The 19,723-nt window shown below is 36.4% G+C and overlaps 1 protein-coding gene across 8 annotated transcripts in view; it reads right to left on the bottom strand.

Moving 5' to 3' along the window:
• LOC145689111 (tudor domain-containing protein 1-like) overlaps nt 1–19,723 on the bottom strand; it is a 187,921-nt gene that overhangs the window by 133,704 nt on the left and 34,494 nt on the right. For all 8 annotated transcript variants that reach the window (XM_081763241.1, XM_081763253.1, XM_081763249.1 and 5 more), the window contains 5 exons: nt 15,069–15,132; nt 13,126–13,241; nt 10,090–10,278; nt 4,769–4,972; nt 2,069–2,192 (listed from right to left, as the gene is read on the bottom strand). In XM_081763241.1, the coding sequence (XP_081619367.1) occupies nt 2,069–2,192; nt 4,769–4,972; nt 10,090–10,278; nt 13,126–13,241; nt 15,069–15,132 (697 nt within the window). The remainder of the gene's footprint in view (nt 1–2,068; nt 2,193–4,768; nt 4,973–10,089; nt 10,279–13,125; nt 13,242–15,068; nt 15,133–19,723) is intronic.

The following is a 19,723-nucleotide window of genomic DNA, read 5'->3' as shown; positions in this document are numbered from 1 at the left end:
GGTCGTAAAACCGCCGCTTCCACTTCCTCAAATGCCCGAAATGCATTGTCCGGCGCCGTGTTCCTATGTTCGAAAAGATAGAGTTGGAAGTTTTCCAAACTTTGGAACTCTCAGGTTGTTTCAAATTTTCCACCTCTACCTCATAATCGGATTCTGCTTCATCTTTCTTCATGCATTCTGGTATTGAATTATCAACATCGGGATCCTCAGTTACAAGCGCATCATCTGCAGCGACGTACTCGACAAACGTTATTCCTTTTGTCGCTGCTTCCTGAAATTCACTCCAAGTTTCAGGATTTCCAAGTCTCGTCCGCCGCATTTGTAGCAATGACATCAGGTTCATCACGAAGATGATTTACGTGGCGCCAACAATTTGCGATGACCTGTGGCTTCAACGTGCGTCATGCTGCAGCGAGCATTTGAACTGCCACATGCAGAGATGCTGGTTTACTCTTAAGGTGGATGTTAATTAACATCTTTTCAAGCACTCTCATGCGGTTATGGCATTTCACGGCATTTATGATGCCTTAGTCAAAGACTGCACCTTTGAACTGCAAGGATGAGAAAGGAAAAGGATTGTAGCCTTCAGTTACAACCATGTTGTGCACGGTGTAATTGTTTAAAAGCAACAGTACGCTTCTTCCTGCGTTTTTAATCTTTTTATCGAAGTCCAGAAGCCACTCGCGAATGATTTCCTTCGTCATCCACGCTTTCTTGTTAGTATAATACTTAACAGAAAGATAATTAACTCCCCAAAAACAGCGCATTTACACTTTCCCACCACAAGTAACTTTTGCAAATTTGACCCGTCACTGTTGCAGCACAACACCACGGTAATGCGAACTTTACTGTTTTTTCCGCCTTCACACTTGCCTCCTCTAACAGAGAAAGTCTTTTGCGGCAAAAGCTGGTTAAAAAAAGTTTCGTACACATTATAAATGTCATACGAGGCGAACTCTGATAAAGTATCCTGGTGACTTTTCTTCGGGTCTTCTACAGTGCCACCACTCACTGAAGCACTCACCACAAACACTCTTCAGTCCGATGTTGTGTCTATCTTTGAACCGCTGTAGCCAACCATTCTCAGGCTCAAAACGATCGTGACCCAGAAGGGTAGCAAACGTCGTTGCTTTTACTTTGAGCATCGGCCCACTGTCTGGAATATTTTTGGCCCTTACATCGCAAAACAACTTAAAAAGAGCATCTTCAACGTCACTATATGAAACACTACGCATTTTCTTCCTATTCATAACCAAACAGTTCTTATTTAACTTCTTTCTTCCACTTTCTTTTTTTAAAATCATTGGAGCGTATTTGACAGGATTTCTTATTTTTTAGCAATCTCAATTTTCTTCAATTTTCCCTCTCTCACTTTGTCTATAATTTTCATTTTTGTCTGAAGAGATACGGCTTTCCTTTTGTTTGGCATCTTTCGATCTAGCGATGCACAAACACGAGTTAAAAAAATTAACTTGCGGCGCGTTCTACCTTACAGCTACCGAAAAACGCACCTCACTTTCTCTCCACGTCTATCAGGATGAGCTCCAGTGGGAAAAAAAATAAAATAAAAAAATATATTAAACCTGGACCTTAACTCGGGTGGACACGTGGTGTCGGAAATATCTGCACCCGGGGCGATTTCTGCTGACATCCAACTGGGAGGGGAAGTAGTGGGTTATGCCTGGCTTGCACAGCAACAACAGCTATGAAAACCAGTTTTGCGATACCTGAGTTATCCACGAGCAGAAGAAACCAATTCTGTTCTAGAAACTTCGCTATAAGCGGCCCTTACGGAAAATAATGTTCGTAATATACGGTCATTTCTTCCTTATTGTAAATAGGCGCTGTAACGGGGACTTTATTTATGTTCGTAATATCCAATAATTTGTTATTGCCGAGTTTGTTGTAAGTGGGTTGCGCTGTATGAACGTATTTCACAGCCATTGCATTTTAATTTCGCAAAAAACTATTTCTAAATAGGCAATGGTGATTTTTGGAGTACTTGAATAATATACATTTCAATCAATAATGAAATGCATAAAGCAAAACACCCGCATTTCAGCCCTACCTGATCATGTAATCCTGTTCCTTGCAAAGCAGCAGATCGATATCTCGACTGAAGGCCATTAGGTAAACCAGTAGATACAGGCGTAGGAAGCAGTGGTATGCGAGGCGTAGGAAGCAAAGCTGGTCTGGAAAAAGTACAAGAAATACATATTACGAGAATTTTTTAACTTACTTGTGATGTTTAAAGCTCATAATACCCTTTTTAGACGAACAGCGCGAGAAACCAATGTCTTGAGATATAATTTTAAAATTTTCACTTTTCTACTCGGAGCGAAGAAGCTAATTGACATATGGAGAAATATGTTACCCAATGATATTTCAATGAAAAACTGGTAATTTGTGTGTGGCGGAGAGAGAGAGAAAGGACGAGAAGAGAAATATTATGTTTTACTTCCAACTTTTCATTTAAAAATAATAGAGTGGATTTTTCTAAATAAATAAAAATGAATGCGGCGATGTTTAGCGGTCAATCCCTCCTAGATCGTTATATGAATTCGATAACTTCATACATAAGTGGACCATGGCTAACTTTGGCTTTCTTTTATTACATTATCGGCGTGAGGGAAAAAACAGGTTGAGCTGGAAGAGGTGACATGTTAAAATAATCGAAAATGACCGATATTAGTGTTAAAATAACCGAAAATGGCCGTAACGTATTATTTTCGGGCTTACTACGATAGACAGTGACACTGTCGATTCAATTTTACTCCAAGTTCAACACCATCTAGAGATGGAGTGGGTCATCTGACTCTGGAAAATGTAAAATGAGCTTCCAACTAGCACGAAGACGCTATAACTCTGCTTTCGAGAAGGAATTTTGATCCAGCTATAGGTTCATCATATCTTACTCTTTCGGACGATCATGACGAAAATACTATTAACTATCGGTTCAAGCAAAACTCTCAGATCTCTACAAATAACACACATTATTTTACAGGGTGTCTACTAGATGCTTGTTTTTAAATTCTATGCCTTTCCCAGGTCTATTTGTATTATTCTCCAGGTCTATTTTCTTAAGCAAGAAAAAGTTTTTACTATTAATATCCCCCTACCAGAAGGTCAATTGAGGAAAGTGTGCAGTAACTGAAAAAGCAATCAAGAGTTCTCATCTTTAACTAACGTGATATTCATATCCCTCTCGCGTTCAATTACCTGCTTATCTTAAATAGGCAAAACGTAAAAAATCATTTCTGAGAAAAAAAAAAAACTATTTTCAGTTTAAGTACCATTTCCCCTGACAGGTTACTTACTTTTTCATAAAATTTCCTTTTCCAGTATTTTCCTAATTTTTAGATTTGTAATGTAGCACAAATTGTTTTCGAACTGCCACATAAAATATGGATAGAAATCCCACCTAAAGACTTTCTAGGCCAGAGAACTCTGGCACAGGAGACAAAAGAAAAAAAGTGTGACAAGTTTTACGGGTGCTTCATTTGAAAAGGATTTTCAAAGAAAGCTGTGTCGTCAATGAGAATTTCTTGGGATGTTTCTCATAGGTAGATCGGGTCCTGGGACCGGACAACACCAGTCTCAATTTAAGAGAAATAAAAGTGAGGATTTCAAGATATTTGAAGAGAGAGAGTGAGTGAGTGTAGGTGAGGGAAGGAAGGGATGAAATCTGATATCACAGTACCTGACGTTCCATCTTCTCCACTGGGCTTCCTGATGTCCTCACGATGATCGTCCGGTGTTCTGCCGTTCTAATTATAACGTGACCTGACTCTATAGCCACTGAGCTAGATCCAGCCATTGACCGAATTACTGATTGTTCGGCTCGTTTACTTAATTACCGACTCCGATGTTCTCCAGTCGATTCCAAAGTCTGGCCCCGACTGACTCCCGTGCACTTCCCGGTCCGACTCTGTTGACAGCCTCTCGACAACCCCACGACTGACTAACTCCCAGTTTCCGGGCTGAAGAGATTATTTAAGGACCCAAATCTGCTGGTGATTTTGCTGACTCCAGACACGTGTCGACGTAATAATTTTGTCTCAACAGGTACTTTTGACGTCAGAATGGTTAGATAATCGGGAAAGGAACTCTCTCAGCTTTATCACATAAAATACACATTGACATAATACATCACATAACGTAAACAAACACTTCCACGATTCAGCAATGAAAACACAAAACTACGGAAGAAAACATTAACCGAATTCCCAAAACGTAAATGAATTTCATTAGCTAAGTCTTCCGAATGTCTAGCGTTCTTGATGTATACAAAACAGTTTTATGTAATGAAAAAAAAAAAAAAAAAAAGAATAGCTTCAACTTTGGTGACAAGTCTAAATGAAAATTATATTTCTCAGGCAGACAATAAATGAATATGTGGGAAATCAACATAAATTAATAAATAATAAATACTGGTCTCTTCACAGAAGCAACTGGAAGCAGTGACAGAACTCAGCTCAGCTATCCCTGCGGTCCCCATCAACATAATCACAAAACATAAGCCTTTACGAAAAGTGAGGATTTTTTTCTATTATATGCAGTGAAGAAAATGAGATTGAGAAAAATCCAGGTTTGTTATTAAATTCCAGGTTTCCAGGTACAAAAATAAATTCCAGGCTAATTCCAGGTCAGTAGACACCCTGTTTTAACATATTAATATCTATCAATCTTTTCTGTTGTGACTACCAACGGTTATGTTATACTGTTACAGCATATTCCAATTTCAGGAAAAGGTACACACTTCACTAACCTTGCACCTCGACCTATAGCCGCGACGGTTCTTCTGCCGTCTTCATGAGTTCTTATAGTGAGATCTTCTACGCTACTAGCTTCTGAACCGTCACAATAATCTGGCATATTATAATCCCAATTGTTAACATGATCGTCATTATTGCCTGGACACCTTCCATCTCCGTGCTGCCGTAAAAACTGAGAAGTCCCTCGGCCTCGTCCACTATTAAAAACAAAAAATAAAATGAAATTAAAACTGCACTCTAAGCATGTCAATGGATATTTTACATTATATGATAGTTAATTGTACAATTATGTTCACATGTGTACAATTACGTTTCGTAACAGAACTTGCTTGTCATCAATTTTTAACAGCTATGAGTTATTTGTAACTGTGAATATGGTATTTAGTGAAAGACCTTAACTAAATACATGAGAATTGGAAAGATGATAACGTCTACATTTGATACAACGGCACCCACGAATTGAATTATAAGGCTTTCCAAAGCAGGGCGGATATATTACTCGCACGTACGAAGCCTCAGGGGAAGCAATGATAAATGCAGTGAGTGTTAAATGAAAGTGGTATAAAAGAAAAGTGAAACTGAAGAAAACCCAAGCACACAACACACTACAACTTAGGGTCGAGACAGGGATACGTCACCTCAGCATGAGTACTATAGTTAAGCAACTACAAATCCAAACAGAAGAAAAAATTTATTAAATGTAAGAGACAATGAGAAACTCGAAATATACTTACGCTGCTTCCTCTACCCAATTATGTTTTGTTCAAAAAATAGTGTCAAATGTCGAATTTGTGCTAGCCGCTGCCACCATAGTCAAGACAAGTAAGAAACGATTTAAATGGTATAGATCTATGGGAATTAAATTACAGAAACATTTTTAAAACATTAACATTAGTAGTTAACTTCTTGCTGTACGGAGAACAAATCCCAAATATCTGTGTTTCTTCCTTTACTTACTGAAATTCTGCGTCCCTTTAAAACATCGAAGGTATATGAGATGTGGACCTACAGCTGAACCTGAAATCAGAATTACCATACGCGCTCAAATTCCAATGTAAACCTGGGAGTAAAACGGTTTACCAAAGAGCCTCAAATTTCAAATTGAGCATCAAGTAAAACCGGCTTCACTGATTTGTTTCAGTCACGTGCTCGATTGCAAGAACGAATAACAAATGATTGTTGGATTCACACTGTAAACAGTGAAAAAATAAATATATAAAACAACTTGTTGACCTCCCTGGTGGTCAAAACCCTGAAGAACGAATCTCTATGAATCTAGAACTAAGATCCAGTAGTAGTGAAACGGAAGGATGTTCCTTTTTCCAAAACCGACGATCATATCTGCAGCTATTGTCATAGATGGGTGGGAGAAAAAAAAAAAGGATATGCCATAACGTTTGAAGTAATTAGCACACTAAAATTACAACATTTACCTCAATGTCCCAATGCAAAACTAACAGTTATTTAACACATGTAATGTTTTTATATTGTAAATTTTACTGTGTTATTTGGTTGGTTAGCTACGAGCTGAATACCCCTTTCAGCATGTAGGCCATAAGAGACGTGCCTTTACACTTGGAATCAAAGCACATCAACTATCATCGAGAATCGAACCTAGGTCTCTCGTGCTGAAGTTGTGTACCGTAACCTCATACTCAAGTGTGTGTGTCCTGATATATGTATTATTTATAAGATATAAACTGAATCGAAGGTAAATAGTGCGTTAGGAATGCGTGATTAAAAAGAATGTCTCACGGTTATGCACCGTTGCTAACGACGACTGTGAGGATGAGATGGATGATAATGGTAAATTACTAAAGGAGGGGGGAACGCCAAAATCCAGAAAAATATGCACACGATGTTTGTCCACCACAAAGCCCACTTGGCGACCCTACGAAAAAAAAAGAAAGAAAGAAAAAAAAAAGCTTCAATTACTTATTTTCTCTAAGTTGGTCCCTTTTCAATGGAACCGATGGCTGTAAAATATGAGTGGCTGTGAATCGTCATGTGTTGTTTGAGAATGTATATATATTATATAGGGTGTTTCAAAACAACACCAACGTTTGGGAGGTGATTCCTGACACCAAGATAAGATAAAAAGTATAGACCAACCTGGGTGTACAAATGCTTCCTTTCGGAGTTCTAGGCTGCCGAAAACATGAAAAAATGAAATTTAAAGGTCCATAGCTCCAAAAGTATGGGACCTATCGTAGTCGGGTCAAGACTTCGCTTAGGAACTAATATGTGCTATCCAAAAATACATGTTTCAGAATCTTAATACAATTTTTATAGAGGAAGTTTTGAAACGTGCATATTATTTGAAGTGCTCACCAATTACTTCTATAAAAACTATTGCGAAAGTAACGCAGGATTGTGAAACTTGGATATCTGGATAGGGTAATTGGTGACACTCCCTTCCCCCCGTAATGTTATACTTTCTTGTTAATGACATTTAATGTTTATATTTTTTGTGTTCTATTTACTTTTGTTCGATTGTGTTATTCTTCAGATGGTTCTAATAGCTTCTTGCTTTCAGTACACTGTAACTATTTGTCGTCATATTCGTAATACATGCATATTGCATTTTAAACTACTTCTTGAACTTAATCAAAATGGTGGACACTACGGAATTATGTCTACGAGGAAGGATCCGAAACTAATGTTACAAGTCCGATATTTCTGGAGTTTTGAGGAATGGGGAGTGTGCAGTAATTTTAATACATGGAGTTGGCAACTGTGAAGTTTAACCACTTGTGACCTAAAGATGCTAGTTGTAGGTAAACACAAATGGCGACTCGTTTGGAAAACTGCTTTCGCGAAGAAGTCCGCTCAGTTATTCGATTTCTGTGGGTGAAACAACAGCGACTGGAATTCACCGGAAGCTGGCCGAGGTTTAAGGAGAGATTGTGATGTCTCGTCAGCACATCGTAGAATGGTGTCGAACATTTCACGAAAATTGTCCTTCACAACAACGTGCGCTCGCATACAGCCCATATCATCACCAAGCTGTTGAAGCAGTTTCGCTGGGACATCCAACCACCCTTCCTATAGCCCGAACCTCGCTCCAGGCGACTTTCATCTGTTCTCGCACTTGCAGGAGCACCAAGGTTCAAGGCCGTCGCTTCCTTCAGACGATAAGGTGAAACACTTCGTGACAACGTGGCTGAATACAGAAGTACAGGGTTTTACCAGGAGGGAAAATTCAAACTCATTCCACGATGCGACAAGTGCCTGAACCGATATGAAGACTGTCGAAAAATAACCTAATGTATGTACTACCTGTTGGCTGTATGAAATAATATATACACGTTTCACTGCAGGCTTTTTAATTTTACTTTCTGATCACCCCTTGTATATTTCGAAATTCTGAATACTGTAAATTTTTATTCATGGTTTCTAGTTTTGGAAGATACACGATTGTGAAAATCATGGCGAAAAGCGAATTAATGTAACCGAATATTAAAGTAGTATCTTCACAATTGTTAGAAGTATGTGTATCGCTGCTATGTGAAGGAACTATTTGATATTTTTATACATATACATTACACAAATTTAGATATAAACAATCTGTAGATTTTCTCGGAAACTACGCATCTGGTATCCTCAGGCATATGATTTTAATGTATTAAGTGGCATATGTCTTATCTTTGGACAATATTTTAGTCAAATAGAAACAGAAAAATAAGAGTTAATCATAATTTAGGAGTATATCTTATTAACCAGACTACCAACTGTAGTACTGTTAATGTCATAATGGAAAGTCTGAAGAGCTTATATGCCAATATCAGTTTCACCTAACATCAGTGGGAGATGTTTCCCACAGCATCGTTCTTTAGGTTTTGAAAAGATTAGTTTCCCCCAATTTTCTCGAAAACTACGCATAAACTTTCACACTGGCATGTTCAGCCCAATGGGACCTATCGATTGGTTTGTTCTATCTTCGGACATTTTTTCGTTAAACGCTAATAACGTGGTAGACTTTCTTTAAGTACTGTATAGGAAAAATCGGACAACTTTATTGTCTTACATATACAATGAACTTTATTGTCTTACATTTGAGCAGCTGAAAAACGCTAAATTCATGTCAAATTTATTCGAAAATTAAATCTTTGTTTTACGACCCACGCTTATGCCGTGTACGCTAAAGGAGACAGTGATCCGAATTAATGAAATTATGGAATGAAGAAAGGAGTTTGTCCCACTTCGTGCGAGGGGAAATCGAACCAGGGGCCCACTCACTAGAAGTGAATTCTCTACGATGAGCTACCGCAGCCCCCACTTATTTATTCGAACGATATCTTTTAAGCAACACAATACGTACTGGCACTTCATACGAAGAATTTGAGTAAGGCACTGAATATAATTCTATCACATATAATATAAGTGAATATAATTCTATAGAATCAGAGGTTGATCATAGTAAGGGACACCCTATCTCAATTTCACGTCCAAAGTTTCTGTCCGCTAGGCTACAGAAGACTATAAAAATTGAACTGTCCAATATCTATGCCATGAGCGCGATTCGAATCCACGATGTGTTGTGATCGCGAGCCTTATGACTTAAGACAGATCGACCATACTAGGCAACGGATGGAAAATATGTACACGTGCACAAAAAACTGCTTAGAAAGTTAACTTCGGGATCTAACGGAGGTGGGTAATAATCCGAACTATTTTCTTCCAACGAACACGATAAATCGGCATACTTTTATCTTTACAACATTGAAGTATGGAAGTCACTTAAATTACTGAGATAGCAACATGTTACGCATTCACTCATGCGTCGTATATTTTGATATATCGAGTTGACAGAAATGTCGCAAAGGAAAGGACAGAAATAACAGGCTTTGATTTATACCAATGCACACGGTATTCAAATAACACAAAACTCTTCAAAGAAGTGAGTATTCATTTAAATGGAGAATATATGCAAAACGCTTGAGAAGCAGACCTGTAGGAAAGAACGGAAGTACTAATGTTCCAATTTTCCTCCATTTGAACTTTAAATTATTCATTTAAACATCACAACGCTGCTTTTGTAGTCGAAATCGTTGTTTGTACGTGTCTGGGAAAACTGGTTTGATAGGAAATATGTAACAAATGGACAAACTTTCAATTTAAAAAAGGAACATCAATAATTACTGAAAACTCCGAACATACATAGTTGTTGAGTACTATTTTAACTGTTGACCACGGGCAAATTTCACACTATTGAACAAAAATAAAACAGTATTCTATGTACTATATAGATTATATAATGTGTCTCGAGATATACGGAACAGTGTACCCAAAACAACCTTCAATGTTCACTTACCGAGGTGTGCTACTTTGAGGCCTCGCTGGTTCATGTTTAGGTCTACGATCTCGTACAGCAGATTCAAAAGGAACATATCTTTCCATTGGCACTTCTTGTTTTCTGCCTTTGTCTGAGTTTTTAGAGAACTGAACTTTGAAGTTGAAAGGTTCTGTATCATTTAAGGCGTTGATCGCTTCTTGTGCTTCGCTACAAAACAAAACAAACATGTAGTATAGTTTCGTTAAAATTGTCGGAACAATTTGATGTAGTGACACATAGTATAAAAAATTCACTTACTGCACAATTTTACTCGCTAGTGAATGTATATACCATACATCTGACTTAAGTATGGTTGTAGTTATTCAACAAAGTTACAGTTACTTTTGGTACATTCGTTATACTATATTAAGGGCAAAAAGTATGTTACAACACTGACGACTTCAATAATAAATAGGAGTAGAAATAGTTCTAATACCACTAAACTACTTTAAATTTTGTTTCTTCAACTCATATGAATTATTGTGGTATATCTGAAACCATCAAAAGCTTTGTCCTTCATTTAACTCAATATGAGATAAAAACAGAATCACACCTCACAATCTACAAAAAACAATACACGATTGTTGTTTTTATCCACTATCACCGCGAGCATTCAAATTTTTAGAAAAATGAAAAATACTGAATCTAATTTCATTCATATTAACTCCTCTAACACAGCAATAAACATTAGCAGTCATCTTCGAATTCCAGCTGCGTGAGCCAATTGTCGAAATAGTAAATACATGAAATTCGCTTTGTAATAATAATAATAATAATAATAACAATAACATATAATTTGATGTTAATTTCAGATCCGAGTTAGTTATGGCAGCTATTGAAAGCCAAGAAAGAAAAAAAAAAGAATCCAATCATCAATATTAGTAACAATGACTTCTTAAAAAAAAAAATATTAACAGTAAAATCAAGTTACCAATTTCTTCTGTTTATATAACTAATTCTAAACTCAATGGAAGCCGGGTGTTCTATGTCGTGTTAACAGAAGCTCTCTACCAGTAACGTAGCGTGAAGTTTTGAAATGGGTAGGCTGAAATTAGATTCGTAGCTAGAGGGTGGCTAGGAGGGGCCCAATCCTCTTAAACTTGCAATTTTTGTTGTATATATATATATATATATATATATATATATATATATATATATATAATGAATGTAAAGTGAATTTAAGTTACCCCGCCCCCCCCCCCCAAAAAAAGCATCCCGCCCTTATTTAAACGATCACGTCTTAGTGTTCTGACTACGCTGTAATGCTTGATAGAAAAATGCTAATTCATGCAATATATTTTTCATACAATGCAAGAAAAAGTATAAGAGTGGTACTGCTTCATATTTCCCTTACACATACGGTTTCCTTACATATGCGATACTCGCATATCACACATACACTGTATTACTGTTTCAAAGAAACAAATAAAAACGGATAGCTATAGGACGATCTTAAGTGTAACTTCCCCAAATCATAAACAAATTTAAGCACTTCACCCACAACAACACATATCAGCACGCTAATGAAAAACAGTGGAGCAGTAGCTCACAGTCAATTGATGATTTTTACAGAAAAAGCTATTTTTAGATGGAAAGTATGAAAACAAAACTATACCTCATCTGAGGTCCCTTCAGTATCGATCTTCGAAAAACTTGCGGATAGCAACGCAAAGCAAAAAATACAACAAGCAATTATAACTGCTGTCAATTATCGAAAACTAAAATGTAAATTTTACGCTGTGATAACCAGTACGCAATAAGGTCCCTGATGTATTAATACTATTCATAATAACATTTTTATTCTCTCTCTTTTTTTTTTTCTTGGTCAAAACTCGTTACTGAATGTGAGCTTCTAAATTTTTCATAGTCTCTGTTCTATACTTTCTTACAAGACCGCATCCTGTTGCTTTTGTTTCGCCAAACACCCGAAAGGCTAGCCTTTCGTCAACATTCGTCCACTTTCGTTGCATCATGTTGAATTTGTGTATCGCTCAAGAAGTTTTCGTCTGCTGAGGGTGGCGGGAAAATGATTGTCACCGCCCCATTCTCCCAATTGCATGAAAGAAGCGGAAGGCTAGCCGCCGATAGCCTTCAATGCGTTCTTGCAGAAGCTTCGCTTCAACTCGCTTGATGTTTAAACAGCGTATTACAAAATAAATATATTTTAATAAAATTAATTGTATCAATATCCAAAAGCAACATTTGAGGCTGATGTATAAATAAATGGATAGGCTAAGCCTTATAGCCTTAATGGACACTACGTCCCTGCTCTCCACTGATTTCTGAGAGATCCATGTTAATATTGTCCTCCCATTTGCCTCTAGGTCTTCCAAACTGTTTTTTCCCGATTAGGTTTCCAATTAAAATTTTGAAAGTGTTCCTACTTTCTTCCATTCAGGCTGCATGACCGGCTTATTTAAACCCCCTAGACTTAATAACCTTAACCATGTTACGTAAACGTATAAATTATGCAGTTCCTAGTTATGAACTTTCAGCTATCCCTCATTCCTGTCCCTCTTGGATTCCTTTTGCCTCAGGATTTTATTTTTAAATACTTTTAAATGTATTCTTCCCTCGGAGTAAGCGACCAAGTTTCGTAACCATATAGCACAACACGCATAATTAGTTTTATATATCCTAAGCTACAAATTCTTCGACAGAATTCGGAAAGATACAAAGGTTTTGTTTAAATAACACGAATTCCCTGCTCCGACTTGGCTGAGAAGTATTACTTGGAGGTCATTTCATGTCAAGTTCATCCAGGCCATTTAACACATGTCCGATTTTCATAACTTCTGTCACTTCTTAGTAGTACGAGTCATGACGAAGCGTTTCAACTAAAGAGCTTATATATAGTGTTTTAGCGTGTGTTATGTTTTAGCTATTTTCTGATATGTATATATACATAGAAGAAACAAACCCTGTTTAATTAGGACAGACAGTGTGAGCAAACAAGATACACTTAATATTTCCACAACATTCTCGACATATTTCATAACCGTCACACACACTTACCGTATAGTATCATACTCGACGAGGGCCCATGTTACGCTAACAATGCAATCTTTCGGAGGACTGACGTATATATTCTTTGCCCTCCCAAATTTATTGAATATTGTCTGCATACCCTCCTGTAAAACGAAAAATCACACAATCTTATTCAAAAAATTACAAGCCTTTAATAATACACGAAAACACTAATTCCAACAAATTCGACTTTTCTTCTTTGAAGATTACTGTACTACATTATTCTATTACATGATCCTTGTAGTTTTTATAATACAAAACGCGTAAGACTTAAAAAAAGGATTGAACTCTCGTACAGACTTACATCGAAACAGGAAAAATTACCATTTCTTATGTTAAATCAAGAAGTGGGAAAACTACTTCCGAAGTTTTATTTTGTTTCTCTAATAGTTGTGAAAAGAGCTGATCCCATCACAAATAAATAAATAAAAAATAAAATAAAATCTATATTCCTACACTCTTCATATCTTTGCACAAATTTATACATTTTCCCTTCAATTGGAGAATAGTTGTACACGACGTTTTAATCATCCAATTTCACAAAATTATATCTTTCACATGCATGTACACGCTCACTAAATCTTCCGAATATATTGTAGTTTACGACTTATCGCATTTATTATACTTTGTCTTCCGCCTTCGGTTGAAGTTGAGTGATTACTAAGTGGAAATGATAAAAAGCATTTCTTGTATTAAAATGTTCCCAAAAAATTTTAGAGTACAATTGTAAGAAAGAAAAAAAAAAAAAAAAAAAAGAATTAAGCTTAACTGAGTGAACCCAAGCAATTGTGCTTTCGAGGGATTTTTGTAGTAGCGAAGGAAAATTCAGTAAAAAAAGCTAGATAAGAGACCGAAGGGAGTAAAATGAGCCAGTTGGTTTAAACCTAATATCTGGATTGTTTGTCAAACAAAGCAGGTTCTGTAATAAAGATTTCGTAGGTAAATATAGAGACAAACAGAAAATCCCTACTCTTGAGGTTCAAAGTGATGCGTTATGGTTTGGAGAGTTCAATGTACGGCATAAAAGAATAAAGCTTTCAATTTCAAGAGTGTCCCTATGAATGGGTGAGTAGTGAGACTACAAACTCAAAACATTTTGATACGGATCGAATCCCATTCCTTAGAATACTAGGATATCTAAGATTTTCATGTTCAGAAGAACTGAAACAACATAAGAAAGCAGCTTTTGTTAGTGTTTTTCTTTAATCTACTCAGAAGTAGAGTACTAAACAGTCACGTTCGAAGATATGAACAATTACTATTCAATTTAAATTTAATAGCTATTTCTATACGAAACTAGTTCGATCTTAAATAATAGTTAAATGAAACAGCATATAATGTATGTATGTGTGTTGGGGAGAGAGAGAGAGAGAGAGAGAGAGAGAGAGAGAGAGAGAGAGAATGAATGAATTTGATACATCAATATTGTTTTGCGCTGAAGAGTAAAGTTCCATTTGTACTCAAACATTTCTCAGACTTCAAAAACCGTTTAAAAAAACAGATGGCAAGCCAAGGTAGCCATTACTAAATTATCTAAATCAGTGTTAAAATGATTACAAATAATAATAATAAATAAAATGCTGTTTCGTAAATAGGTACATTTCCAAATGATCAACCAGTTTATATATAGATATGTAATCAAGAGACCAGATGCCACCTCTCTATAGCTATTGGAAAACCAGAAGTATATGTAAGAACATCACATTGAGTAGTATATTCTGATATCTTCATACCTCCCCGGACTTACACCCCCTTGACTACCCAGAACTGAAATCTGGAAATTTAAAACTTGTAGAAGACTAACTCTGTAAGTACTTTATTCTCACTTTATAAAAGGATCACTATTGTATACAGACTTTTTTTAAAATATATAATTCTACATATCATATCAACATTATAGAAATAGCAGAAACTATTAAAATGAAACTTACTTTAGTAAATGTGACTGGAACGTTACTGACGTATAGCTTCACAATTGGCTTTTCTCCGGGAACCCTGAAACATAGTTTTTCTTAAATATATATTCTCCTAATAAACTAAAAACAATCAAAGAAATAGTTTCCATATTATATACATATTCCACACAATCCAGCTTTACAATGACAAGGCCAACTCATTCTACTCCCACCAGCTTTAAGAAACCTAGAAGGAAAAGCTTATTTTTTTTTTTTTTTTTTTTTTTTCATACAAACTAAGCCATTTGGTGAGATCTATGCAGTCGTTTCACTATAATCCATTATTATGAGTTACATGCAATTTTCAAAAAGCCCTTCCGCGCACCTGTAAAGAATTTTCAGCTTAATACACTTGGAACTAGAAGGAAGACACGAAGTTGCACCAAGCGTGGAAGGAGTCATACGCTTATAAAGAATGATTCAGACAATTCTTTCTTTCTTATTATTTACAGCAGCACAGACTACTGAATTCTGTTGCTTTCTCAAGGCGATTACAACTAACCAGTGTTGCTGTAATTGCGATTGATCACAAATTTTAAAAAATCTTGAGAATCTAATGTTGAGCCACGATAATGCAAAGCGTACTTTTTTTTTCTTTCTTCACACATATTTAAGTGCAAGCACTTTAGCACCTTTTACTTCATTACTTGATCTAAGAAATACCATCCACTCGTTAATATTTCTAGTGATGTATTAGGGTCTTTGTGAAATCTTGGAACTCGCTCCCCAAACTCCTGAGTTTTCGGCGCTTACAGATTATTCTAAAAGTTAACACTGAATGTGTTTTACTCATACAATAGGCTGAGTACATATTCAAACTATGCTTGCTATTCACAAAAATGAATTGTTGTGAAATAAATCCAACATAATCCCTACAGATCATCATCATTTGTACTACAGGGTGGCCATTCTTTTGGGATTTTGAAATTCCCTGACTTTTCCCGGTTTTCCAGACCTTTTCAGAAAATTTCCAGAAAAGATCCAAAATGGGTATATTCGCATATTTTAAAGGAAAATTCGACACAAAGCTGTAAGTGAACTACAATGTAGAATTACTAAAACTAAAAAGAACACTACAGAAAATAACTGTAGTCTAATTTTAATCTAGTTTTCTAAGATCTAATTTTAATCACTTACCTACCAATACTTCTCAGTCACTGATCCATATCACTTTGGTGACATTCAGTCTGAAGATTAACACTACTTACAAAAGATGACACACTGTAATTGTTTCTGAAGTCCAACACGACATTCACGGAACTGTTTTTAATATCTCACAACACACTAACTGTTCACCAAAAACCAAACTACTGAGCAGGGTTGGCAAAAACCATGGTTTTTATTAAAAAAAAAAAAAAAAAAAAAATTAGTTTAAACCAGGTTGTTTTGGTTTAAATAATCTGCTCTATGTATTTATATTACATATGGACAGAAGTAAGTTTGTTTCGCCTTGCTGTCATTATGCAACGACGGTTATGCTGGAAGGGGTCTTATAAGCTTAAAGCGGGATCCAAAAAGCTTCCCGGCTTACATCCGAGAGAAATTGTACTTCATTTGGACTCGAAACCGGGGCTAATTGGTCACAAATGCAATGAGTCTGCCGACTCACTCACGAAGGACTCCTGATAAAATTACGTTGTACTGATCTTTACATACTTGTTAATATAATTGTCAAGAGTCATTTCAGGACAAAAAAGAAATAGTTGCACAAGTGAAACCATTATACAGAATTACATATAAATCGGGAAACTCCCGCGTTAGCCATTGGGAAAATCCTGTTATTACTTTAAATGCAAAGCAAATCCTGTTATTGCTTTGCATGTAAAATCTACGGTCAACGTATCATAATCAGTACGCTGAAACTGAGGTATTAAAATCCAAATTTAGTATGTAGATATCATTCAATAAAATTAAAACGAAGTCCAATCCAAGCTAATGTTGGAAGATACGTAGGCAGTTGATAAATTTTGCCCCAATGTCTATCAATACGTTTAGGCAACCTTTGCTTCTTTATAAAGCAACAAGCATTCAGGCAAGCCAAAACATACAATTTGGCTTCGTTTCGTACGTTTAGGCTTAACATCTTTATGTAATACCGAGGTTATAAAAAAAAGACTTTCGCTTTAAAGTGACATCCAAACCGCTACTTAGTTTACACATGAAAGAAGGGTTATGGTTCGACCGAGAATTGAACATGGGACACCTTGATTAAAAGGTGAAAAGGAGATAAAACTAATGCATATGGTTTGATATGTGGAAACGTCACCATGAAGTTCACACGATTTAAAGCTTTTTTTTTTTTTTTTTTTTTTTTTTTTTGTTTTGTTTCTGTTTAAACCACCTTGGTTTAAAACCAGCCAACCCTGCTACTGACATAAATACAACATTCGTTGAAATGTTCAAGACCTCAAATGACTGACTTCCTGCAGATCTGATCAATTGCAGACAGCTTCTCCTTAACCTCAGCCAACAAACTTCATTTTCTTTGCCTCGAGTTCAACCACCTCACCCTTGATGGAATTTCTCTTCTGCGGTTTCTTCTTTTCCTCTAGGGCAGCATAGACAACTTTCTTTGAATTTTGAACTTTTCTATACCACCAAGAGCCGAAATTGTATCGTGCATCCTCCGTAGTGCAATTAGACTGCTCACTTTGATTTTCAAACAATCTTTGTTGATTGAAAATCCTATCTCTACACTGGCATTCCCATGCGGATTAGGAGAAATTTCACAAAATCAGCCATCTTCATTGATCATGCGCATAAATTTAGCATTTCCATCCAATTGTCATCTAATCTCTTATTTTTTCTGTTATAAGTTTTCATTGCTTCCAATACCAGAGGATTCTGAGAAAAAGTTTTAAAATTCTCCTTCGATTTGATCAGTCAATGCTCCTGAAAGCCAATTTCTAGATACCATGATTTCCAGATAATTGGACAATCTGCAGCTGCCTTGTCATCCACAAATACGCTTGGATCCAGAAACGAAATTGCTCTTGTCAGCTTGGATTTCAAAGGTGACTTCATTATTTTTACTACAAATTTCTGACATCTTGTATGACAATCTGCGAAATTCAAGAATCTTGCTTTGGGACACAGAACTGATTTTTCATAAAGCATCCTTTGATGTATAGCCAATGTTTACAAATGTAGTTTCTTTCAGTTTTTCATTGTTCTGAAAAGTAATGTTCACTAACGGATTGCTTACCAAAGTTCTATTTCACAAAACGACCAGCTACAAACAACGGCATAGACAGAATTGTCAAGGAAAGGAGCTATGGGAGCCTCTCCGTCAAATTCGCGCAAAAATGGTTAAAAAGCTATTGCTATGTTGTGAACAAGCCTAGTTTTGCACCAAGGAACTAATCATTTATGGAATTTCTTACAGTATCAAAGCTCTTACACCCTGGTACTTTCCTCTTGTCAGCAGCCCGCTGCACATATTTCACCACGTGTGGTAATATTTCCATGGCTCGGGATGCAACCTCTGCATTTTCCGTCCATCTAATGCTTTAAAAAAAAACATGGAACATTCTGTGAATTTTATATAATCTGCTCGACGAGCTCGAAAGTCTTTCAATAAATTGTAAGAAGCCCTCAGATATTCTAATTTCCAGCCTGCTGTTTGCATGGCAGCTTTGAAAGCACAATTCATAGTATGCAGCCCACAACTTCCAATAAAGACGGACTGGATCTGAAGGTGAACATGCAAAATCTTTCTACAACTCACTAAGAAACCTGAAATTAATATGAGAGCCATCCGTGGAAATTTGAACCATTTTTCAGGTCTCAACCTAAGAGGCCACTCTTAAAACTTGACTCAATGTCTGTACACGTTGAATGTATAAGGAAAACTGAATTCAAACAACTTTACGAAACTTGGTTTTCATTCATATCCCAAAAGCGAATCGTGAGGTCCATTTGCTGCAATTGTGAGACTTTGTTAAGGCTTTCATCAAATCTAATAACGTAATGCCTGCAGTTTTGTACTTCATTGAGATGAATTTTAGACAGCAGCTCTAGCCCATCAACAATCGTATAAGCTACTTGTGAAGCCGCTTATGGCCACCTCTTCACTGATGTACGACGATCCTGGATATTCAATAGCAGTACTAACTACTTCGATCTTTTGACAAAAACTTGAAATCAGCTGATTGACCAACGAGTTCTAAACAGCTGCACTGTGTTTCTTTCCTTGCATGGGCAGCCTGCTTGCCCATATTGCTGAAGCTAAAAGAAGTTCTGTAAATTTTTCCAAAATGTTGCACATTTATTGTGCTTCACAGGAGAAAGCCACAATGAAAATTTTGAGTTCAACAGCCAGTTGTTTGAAAACGCTGACTTCTTAGACATGAGTGCGACGTAACATGCAATTTCAGTAAACTAACTAAACTAAGAAACTCGACAACTACATTTCTACACAACAAGGTTTGGTTAGGGTAGACAAAGAACTACCGCCGCACATATAAGAGGAATAATTTCGTATTGGCTACCCAACCTTTACTTATACTTCAAGAATTACTAATAAATCAATTCCGGTATGGCCTGCAAGAGGTAGGTTGATTTCGAAGTAGGTATTGCATATTTTACGCTACATTGCGTTTTTACACTAGTTCTCTTTGGCAGCACTTTTG

Source organism: Thermobia domestica, chromosome 1, assembly GCF_964235325.1.
Source record: "Thermobia domestica chromosome 1, izTheDome1.hap1.1, whole genome shotgun sequence".
Lineage (NCBI taxonomy): Eukaryota > Metazoa > Arthropoda > Insecta > Zygentoma > Lepismatidae > Thermobia > Thermobia domestica.
This window is presented reverse-complemented; position numbering and strand designations above follow the sequence as displayed.